The sequence below is a fragment of the Onychomys torridus genome, chromosome 17 (genome assembly GCF_903995425.1).
Source record: "Onychomys torridus chromosome 17, mOncTor1.1, whole genome shotgun sequence".
Taxonomy (NCBI): Eukaryota; Metazoa; Chordata; class Mammalia; order Rodentia; family Cricetidae; genus Onychomys; species Onychomys torridus.
The window spans coordinates 648,133-657,212 of NC_050459.1; the positions used below are offsets into that span (position 1 = coordinate 648,133).

The 9,080-nt window shown below is 47.3% G+C and overlaps 1 protein-coding gene across 1 annotated transcript; it reads left to right on the forward strand.

Moving 5' to 3' along the window:
- The first annotated feature begins 2,666 nt into the window (after window positions 1–2,666).
- On the forward strand, window positions 2,667–5,588 carry Mcemp1 (mast cell expressed membrane protein 1). Its single transcript, XM_036209213.1, has 7 exons — window positions 2,667–2,733; window positions 2,946–3,035; window positions 3,896–4,027; window positions 4,154–4,204; window positions 4,294–4,440; window positions 5,097–5,150; window positions 5,237–5,588. Exons 1-7 carry the CDS (start codon window positions 2,679–2,681, stop codon window positions 5,248–5,250), a joined length of 543 nt encoding a protein of 180 aa, XP_036065106.1. The 5' UTR covers window positions 2,667–2,678; the 3' UTR covers window positions 5,251–5,588.
- The last annotated feature ends 3,492 nt before the right edge of the window (window positions 5,589–9,080 follow it).

Sequence of the window (9,080 nt, forward strand, 5' to 3'; positions counted from 1 at the left end):
GGAATGAGTGTTTCCCTTTCCCAGCATGAGCCGCCATTTGTTGTACTGATCTTGATTGTTCTGACAGGTGTAAGATGAAATATCAAGGTGGTTTAATGTGCGTTTCCCCGAAGGCTGAGTGTATCGAATGTTTCTTTAAGTGTTCTTGAGCCATTTGAGTTTTCTCTCTTTTTTTCTTTTTTTGGTTTTTCGAGACAAGGTTTCCCTGTGTAGCTTTGCGCCTTTCCTGGAACTTGCCCAGGCTGGCCTCGAACTCACAGAGATCCGCCTGGCTCTGCCTCCCAAGTTTTCTCTTTTGAGAATTTTTTTTTTTTAATTTTTTAATTTTATTTTATGGGCATTGGTGTTATTGCTGCATTTTATGTCTACATGAGGATGTCAAATCACTTGGAGCTGGATTACAGACAGTTATGAGCTGCCATGTGGGTGCTGGGACTTGAACCCAGGTCCTCTGGAAGTGCTCTTAACCACTGAGCTATCTCTCCAGCCCCCTCTTTAGAGAATTCTGTTAGTTCTGTATCCTATTTTAAATTGGGTCATTTGCTTTCTTGCTGTCTAGTTTTTAAAGTTCTTTACATATATTGGATATTAGCCCTCTGTTAGATGTGTACTTGGTAAAAGTCTTTTCCCATTCTGTATGCAGCTGCTTTGTCTGAATGGTGGTGTCCTTTGCCTTACAGATGCTTTTCGGTTTCATGAGGTCCCATTTATTAATTGTTGATCCTAGTGCCTGTGTTCTATTCAGAAAGTCTTTTCCTGTGCACATGAGTTCAAGGCTATTCCCCACTTCCTTTTTCTCTCAGAGTCAGTGGATTTGGCTTTACGTTGATTTTCTCGATCCTTTTGCAGTTGAGTTTTATACCAGGTGATAAATATGGATCTATTTGCATTCTTTTTTGTAACATGAATCTATAAGGTATTATTAATAAAAAACCCGGAGCCAGATTTTGGGGTGAAGTTGAGAGATCAGAGGAATAGAACAAGCCAGCCACAAACTGCTAGGAAATCCTCAGACCAAGAGAGAGCTACTTCCTGTATACTCATGCCTATATACTTTTCTGTGCCATGCCATCTCACTTCCTCTCTCTGCCCAGCTCTACCACTTCCTGTCTATCTGTACAGACCTCCAGACTTCTATGGTTAACTAGCACTGGGATTAAAGGTGTGTGCCACCACTCCTGGATGAATCTCTGCCTCTCGAATGCTAGGATTAAGGGCATGTGCTACCACTGTTTGACCTCTGTGTTTAATATAGTAGCTGGCTTTGCCCTCTGATCCCCAGGCAAGCTTTATTTGTTAGAGCATGAATAAAATACCACCACACTTCTCTGTGCAATCATCACGTTTGACCAGCACTACTTGTTGAAGATGCTATCTTTTTTCCAGTTTGTATTTTTGGCTTCTTTGTGAAAAATCAGTTGTCCATAGACATGTAGATTTATGTCTGGATCTTCAATTAAGTTCTATTGATCAACATGTCTGTTTTTGTGCCAATAGAATGCTGTTTTTAATCACTATAGCTCTGTAGTACAATTTGAGGTCAGTGATGGTGATACTTCCAACAGTTCTTTAAATAAATAAAGTCTTAAAAAAGTTAGTGAACTCTAAAAAAAATTTTAAGACATCACTTGGACTATAGACACACCATGCAAATGTGCATGCATATTCATGTGGACATCATATTACAAAAGAATGCAAATGAGCGTGTGGCATATATAGGTGAGCTGTGACTGGAGACATTTGGAGGTTTGAATGTGCATGTATGTGCATGCATGTGTGTGAGCCAGGGAATGGAGCAGATAGATGGAGTGAGTGCCTTTTTCTTCTGGTGTGTCCACGTGGAGGGGAGAATACCCTGGAGATTCCATTGGGGCAATTTTTAAGGATATGGGTCTGCCCTCAGTATTGGGTGTAAGTGTGGGGTCAAAGTGGTTTTCCCTCTTTGCCTCACATCCTTTTGCTGTCTGTGGTGCCTCAGAGAGTGAGACCTTGGCTCCCGTGGCGCAATCAGTTAACGTGTGCTACTTACATGAAAAGTAGAACTTGGATGGAGTGGGGCTGAAAGGGAAAGTGTTGTGGGGACAGGAAACTCGGCCATTGTTCTGAAAGTCAGATTCTGAGTTGATACAGCTTGTTTTTGTGGAGACAGAAAACATAGCAGAAAAGCTGGTCATAACTGTAATCCCAGCTGGGGAGGTGGAGAGAGGGATCCTTAGGGCCTGTGGCCAGCCAGCCTTGCCTACTTGGTGAGCTCCAGGCTAGTAAGAGGTGCTGCCTTAAAAACAAGGTGCCATTGCCTGAGGACCAGTAGCTGGGGCTGTCCTCTGCACAGCCCCCTCCACCATACACAGAAGTCAGGGAGATGAAGTCAGGCACATTCTATCTGTCTGTTCCATCTGTCTGTCTTCCTCAAAAATCTCTCTTCTGTCCCCACATGTAGGGTCCGTTCTTGGCTATCCACGAAACTTCTGTTGCTCGAAAGACTTGATGTAGAAACTGAAGACGCCTCTGAGCAGGAGGTCTGGTGTGGGTCCCTGAAAGGAGATGAAGCTTCTTCCCTTCCCTCCACCCTCAGATTTCCCCATCTGTCTCGATGCCTTCCGGTAGGTGGGGATGTGTGGACACTTGGAGGTCCAGGGCCCAAGGCTGTGGTAATCTACTTGAATCAACCAAGCAGAATGCAGGCATCAGCCTTCCCGGATAAGAATCGGAGGAAGCCAGGCCACTATGAAGGTCAGGACACTTGGGGTGGGAATAGGAAATGAAGAAGCTAGAGGCGGGAGCAGTCAGGATAGAAGAGCTCCTTCCCATCGAGGGGCTCACAGCACCTGCACTGCTTAATTATAAAGCTGACTTTTGTCCTCCATGCCTGCTTTATTATAACCACCAACTCCCCAAACATCTGGACGAGTCTCAACGTCTCCCTCTCACCAAATCATACACAGGTGCTCAGGATCCTAACTATGAGAATATAACGTTGCCCTTCAGAAACAAGGACCAGCTCAGACTCAGTCAACCAGCACCCAGCAAACAAGGTAAGTGGACACCTGCTTGCCCACCCCACCCCAAACTTAAGAAGTATGTGGAGAGGGTGAGTGCCGGGGGGTGTGGTATTGGTGGCATTAAAGATGGCGATACAGCTGTGGTTTTGGCTCAGGTGGTAGAGAGCTTGCCCAGTATGCACGAAGCTCTGGGTTCGATCCTCAGCTCAAAAAAAAAAAAAGAAAAAGAAAAAGAAAAGAAGATAAAGGTCATCCTAGGCTACATAGAGAGGTGGAGAAGGCTAGCTTGGGATATGGGAAACCTTAACTGACTAACTAGACTGTGCAACTGGGGAGGTGGATAACTCAGTGGTTAAAAGTACTGGTGCACAAGGATGAGGACCAGAGTTCAGATTCCAGCACCCACAGAGCAAACCAGGTGTCCTGTGCATGCCTGTCACCCCTGCACCGAGGGGTGGAGATAAGAGGGTCACTGGGGCCTCACTGAATAGACAGGACAGTCTCGGCCACAAAGAAATAGGTGGAGAGTGACAGAGGAGGATACCCTATGCTTCTCTCTCTCCCTGTCTCTCCGTCTCTTACACACACACACACACACACACTTCAGTGATGGTACTCTGGTGGGGGTAGTGTCGCAGTGGAGATGATGGAGGTGGGGTTTCTGAAAATGCTTCTGGCTGTGCTTTTGTCTGTGGGTGACGGAATTGGTTGAGAGGGATGTGAGGGTCATAATATAAGGAACACAAATCAGCAGTACTGATGCTGACTGACTGGGGATGTCCTGGGTGGTCCTCGATGCCGGTGACAGGTGTTACAGACAGTACTGATGGCCTGGCTGGAGGTGTGGGGGGGGTTGGGCTCTGCAGCTCACGTGTCCTGTGCTTCTGTCCCAGCTCAGCCCAAGCCGTCACTGGACACACTCCAGGTCCCCCCTTGGCTGCACAGAGCCATCACGATCTTGTATGTCCTCCTCGGTCTCATCTTTTTGGCATGCATCATCCTCTCCGCTTTGGTCCTGGTCAGAAGTAAGCAATCTTGGGAGCTGGGATTTCGGGATTTCCACCGGTTCTTCTCCCTTCTCTCAACCCCGTTTCTAAGAAGGCTAAAAGGGGCATGGGGACTTAAAAGCTTTCCTATCCTCTCCTAAACAGATTCAGAAATGTCCAGGGAGCTGTGGAGCCTGAGAGGGGAGCTTTCGAATGGTGAGTGGGAGGTGCAGAGGAGGCCCACAGTGGTGCTGGCGGGGACAGGAGCGGTGGCCATCTGAACATCTCAAACTCCACGCCCTCAGTCTCAAACACGGTGCTGAGCTGCCAGGACCAGCAAAGGAATCATTGGAAAGCTGTCCAGCAGGGCATCCAGCAGGCCAAGAACAATATTGGTGAGGTCTTGAGCAAAGTGCAGAGTGGAAACGACAAGCTGAAGACGGTGCCAGCAGGTACTCCTTGCAGGCCTGCCCTCTTTGGTGAATGTGTTTGGACAAACAGGGCACTGGTTACTCAGGGAAGAGATGCGTGGGTCCTGCTCTGTGGACTTGGAAGAGGGCAATAGATGTTTCCTCTGAGTTCAAGGAGAGGATGTTTAAACACTAGTGAGGCTATGGAGGTGGCCCAGTCAGGAAAGTACAACATGAGGACCTGAGTTTAGATTCCCAGGACTCATGTAGGAGCTGGGCATGGTGGCACAGGTCCATAAGGCCAGTGGTTGGGCAAGGGTGGTGGTGATAGAGATAGGCAGATATATGTGGCTTACTGGTCAACCAGTCTAGCCAAATGGGGGAAACCACAGGTTCAATGAGAGACCCTGTTTCAAAAAATAAGTAGACAGTCCTAAAGGAAAACAGCTGGCTGACATCAGCTTCTGACTTCTTCACATATTTGCATACACAAGTGCAAACACATCTGAACACATACACATGTGCACTAACACACACACACACACACACATACACACACACACACACACACACCCCGTTCCACGACTGTGAACCTCCAACATCCGAATCTGCTTCACTCAAACTGGAAACTGCTAATGATGTCAGGACTTTGCCTTCGGCCCCACCCCAGATGTGGCTGTCTCCTCTCCTCCCACCAGATATAACGGAAATCAAGAAAACCCTTGAGAGGCTAGAGAAGAAAGCATCTGATCGTAAGCCAGAGCCAGGGAGGTGGGCTGGGGTGGAGTTCCAGACCTAGTGCTGGTCTGTCTGACCTCATGTCTCTCCTCTCTGACAGAGCCCAGTAAATAAGAGGACATCGCAGCCACACCTGGAAGGCCTCGGGATTGCACCTGCTAGTAAAGATGGCTGGAGTGTGAGTCCGCCATTCATCCTCACAGAGAAAAGTGTCCATCGGGGGAATGGGTGTTGAAGAATGTGTGTATGGAAGTGAACATTTTGTGGCATGTGGAGTTTCCATGTATCCAAGGAGAAGGTTAAGTTATGGTGGAAAGAGAACATGGAAGTCACGGCATGTGTTCCTCTTTATGGGTGTGTAGCCAGACATATATGAGGATAGGCCTGTCCTGGAAGACAGCTGTTCCTGTGAATCCCCCAAAGTATGTCATTGTGAGTGTGGGTGTAGGTGACATGTGAGATGTGCTTCCCCATTAGCTTGAGCGTGCATGTGTGCATCTGGCTAGTGTGTGTGTGTGTGTGTGTGTGTGTGTGTGTGTGTGTGAGACCGCAGTGGTGGGTAATGTCCACTCTGGGGATGTACTGTGGTGCGGGTCATTCCTGGTGTTCCTGGCTGTGTCACCTTGTGTGTTCAGAGCATGTGCACAAATGCACCCATTAATTTCCGCACTTGTATTTTATGATTCATGAAGATAAATCCCAAAAGGAATGAATGATGTGACTCTAGAGCTGTTATTGGCTTGTCTGTGGGACAGAACTTCGGGACCTGGTGGGGAGAATGGATTTAGGGCTTGAATTTGGGGATGGTACAAAACACTCAGTGCTGTGAGCCAGGCACGATGCAGCTGGGCTGTAATTCCATCACTTGAGACTCTGAGGTAGGAGGATCATGGGTTCAAGGCCAGCTCTGGCTACAAAAGATGAGTTGGGGCGGGCAGTGAGCTGGCGCAGAATGTAAAAGGCACTTGTCCAAGCCTTACCCGAGTTCCATCCCTGGGACCCGCACAGTAGAAGAGAACCACCTCTGACCCACACACGCATACCATGGCATATGCACACACAAATACTAAAATAAAAATAAAATTTAAAAATACCCAAAGGTGTCTATATCCTACCACAGAGACACTTGCTCACCCATGCAATGGGTGATAGGACAGAGTTTATTGCTGCTCTGTTCACAATAGCCAGGAAATAGAAACAGCATAAATGTCCACCAACTGATGGTTATGAAAGCGTGGTGTACATATACACGATGGAATTTATTCAGCATAAAAGAAAAATTAAATCTGCAGGAAAATGGATGGAACTGGAAATCACTGTATTAAGTGAAATAAACCAGACTGAGAAAGACAAAGACTATGTGTTACCTCTTATATGTGGAGTCTAGGTTCACACACACACACACACACACACACACACACACACACGTGTGGAAGGAAGGAAGGAAGGATACTGGGGCGGTAGGGTCCTAGTGGGATTGGGGGTCAGGAAGATGGAGGAGCAGAGAATTGAGGGGAGAATCAACCCAAACTAGATAAGTATAAAAATGTCATAAAGTAAGCTAATTCAAAATAGCAAAATACTCAGGGTAGATGTCAGCTAGGCAGCTGAGCTGGGCAGACTCGCGCGCCCCCTTGCGGCTGTTCTCCCACACAGCCTGGCTGTGCCTCTCCCCGCCCCTCCCCGTACATGCCCTCTTTACTACTCAAAGCGTTTGCGAACCACCCGGTGCAGTTTTGGTGAGACCCCAGCCCTGCCTGCACCGGCGTCGTCCTTTCTCTGCTTCTCCGCCGCGTCTCCCGTTCTATCTGCTTTGAATTGTTCTGGGGGTGACGGGGAGGTCTCGAGTCACTGGAGCAGCATCCCAGAGCATACAGGTGGAGGGGTCTCCCACGCATTCTGCACAGTCCCCTTGTGGCTGGCGTGCAGTACCGCCCAATCCCATCCCTGCAAACCCGGGGTCCTGGTGCATGCGTAGTGGGGAAGGACTCTTGACTTCAACCCCGTTCCCCAAGAGTGTCTGCTGTTGCTTCACCCGGAGAAGCAAGCGCCCGGGGCTCCACTTCGCCTTGGAGATCTTTTCCTGGAACCTCCCGAGATCGAATTCCAGCTTCTTGGTCTGCTGTGGCTTCCTGCTGTGGTGGCGATAGTCTTCTCTAGGTGAAGACGGCCCTTGTCTCCTCCCAAAAGGGTTAATGCAGTGGGGGCAGGTCAGGGTCCTGGCAAGGGGACCACCCGTGGGGAGGTGGCTTCACCTTCAGAGATGGTACTCGTTGGGCTAATTAGGGTCTGCCGAGTCTGTAAGTAACCCGCTCCCCCCACCCCCGGGCCCCGCCTTTTCTTTTCTTTTAGGGTGATGGCTGCAGTCTGAGAATGTCTTTAAACTCCCCAGTGGTCTGGCTAGGGAGTCCTTCGTCTTTTTTCTAAAGCTCCAGCCCCCACCACGTGTGACCTCCATGACAGCTTATTGTCTCCGTTCTCCTCTGGGTACCTCGCCTGCCCTGAGACCCGCAGTTTACCCTCCCTGGGCTTTTCATTTTAAACATTTAAACATTACATTGCCCTCAAGACTCCGTTTGAATCAGCTCTTCCCGCCTCAGTGTCTTGATTCTGACTTTTTGATCTGGAGCTATGGAGACTTCATAGACTTGTATCCCAAATAGAATTAGGGATGACATAAACCTATGTTCCCAATGGCCACGACCATTGATAATTTGCCTCCAGAATAAATTATCTCTTATCTCTTTTGAAGTGAGAGTTTGCATTGATAGGGCAGAGGCAGGAGGATTGCTGCAAGTTAAAAACCATCCTGGCTACATATATATATATATATATGTGTGTGTGTGTGTGTGTGTGTGTGTGTGTGTGTGTGTGTGTGTGTGTGTGTGTGTGTATGTATGTGTATATACACACACATATACACATATATATATATACACACATATGTATATGTATATATGTGTATATACATATACATATACATACACACACACACACACACACACACACACACACACACACACACATATATATATATATATATATATATATATATATATATATATATATAGCCAGACTAAAAAAAATGTAATTATGGTTATGGGGGGGAATTATTAGATGGCGGTGGATGCAAAATACTTGTCAAGTGCATTATCAGAAATTTCAGGCTGGCAGGAGACAAACTGGAGAAATTTCTGCTACAGGTCTCAGATGTTATCTGAGGACAGCGTTTTAGTTCCTGGACCCTAGTATTCTGCTAGTTGATACATTCCAAAAGGTCAGACAAAGAGAACTCAACATAAATTGTTGTTAGGTTCTGGACCTGCAACATTCCAACCTCTCCACAATCACCGAATCTCTATCAGTGGATCAGCCTTGCAGAAGGTTCCATAAAAGGTGCAATTCCTTTGCTCACAGACTCCAGTGTGTTGTGGGTACTGGCAGGGCTTGTGGGCTTGGGGTAGTCTAGACAGCTTGTTCTGGGGTCCCTAACTCTGTCTGTGTCCTAGATGCTGGGATTATAGGTGGCCGCACACATGCCTGCCTGGCTTTTAGGTGAGTTCAGGGAATCTGAGCTTTGTAGGTGGAATTTCTCTGTGTCCTAGTAGTTGTTCTCAAATAATTACCCATGTATTTTTTCAGTCTACCCTATGCCACATGGTAGTACCTTCTTTCAAAATAGCATGCTCATCTTGCTTCTTTCTGTGTCCCTCTTGACTCCTCAGACTTCGCCCTCCTTCTTCCCAGCATCCTCTGTGTCTTGCTGTCCTGCCTATACCTCCTGCCTAGCTACTGGCTTGTATTAATCCAATCAGAAGGTGCCTTGGCAATGACACATCTTCACAGTGCACAAAAAGATTATTCCATAACATTTCCCCCTTTTGGTCTAATTAAAAGAGAAGGTTTTAACTTCAACATAGTAAGACTATATACAACAAAGACAG

Bases quoted from the DNA above. Each gene is read 5' to 3' on its own strand.
- Mcemp1 (XM_036209213.1), top strand. From the start codon at position 2,679: ATGCAGGCATCAGCCTTCCCGGATAAGAATCGGAGGAAGCCAGGCCAC. The intron at 4,028-4,153 runs GTAAGCAATCTT...TCTCCTAAACAG, and splicing joins CGCTTTGGTCCTGGTCAGAA to ATTCAGAAATGTCCAGGGAG. The intron at 4,441-5,096 runs GTACTCCTTGCA...TCCTCCCACCAG, and splicing joins GCTGAAGACGGTGCCAGCAG to ATATAACGGAAATCAAGAAA.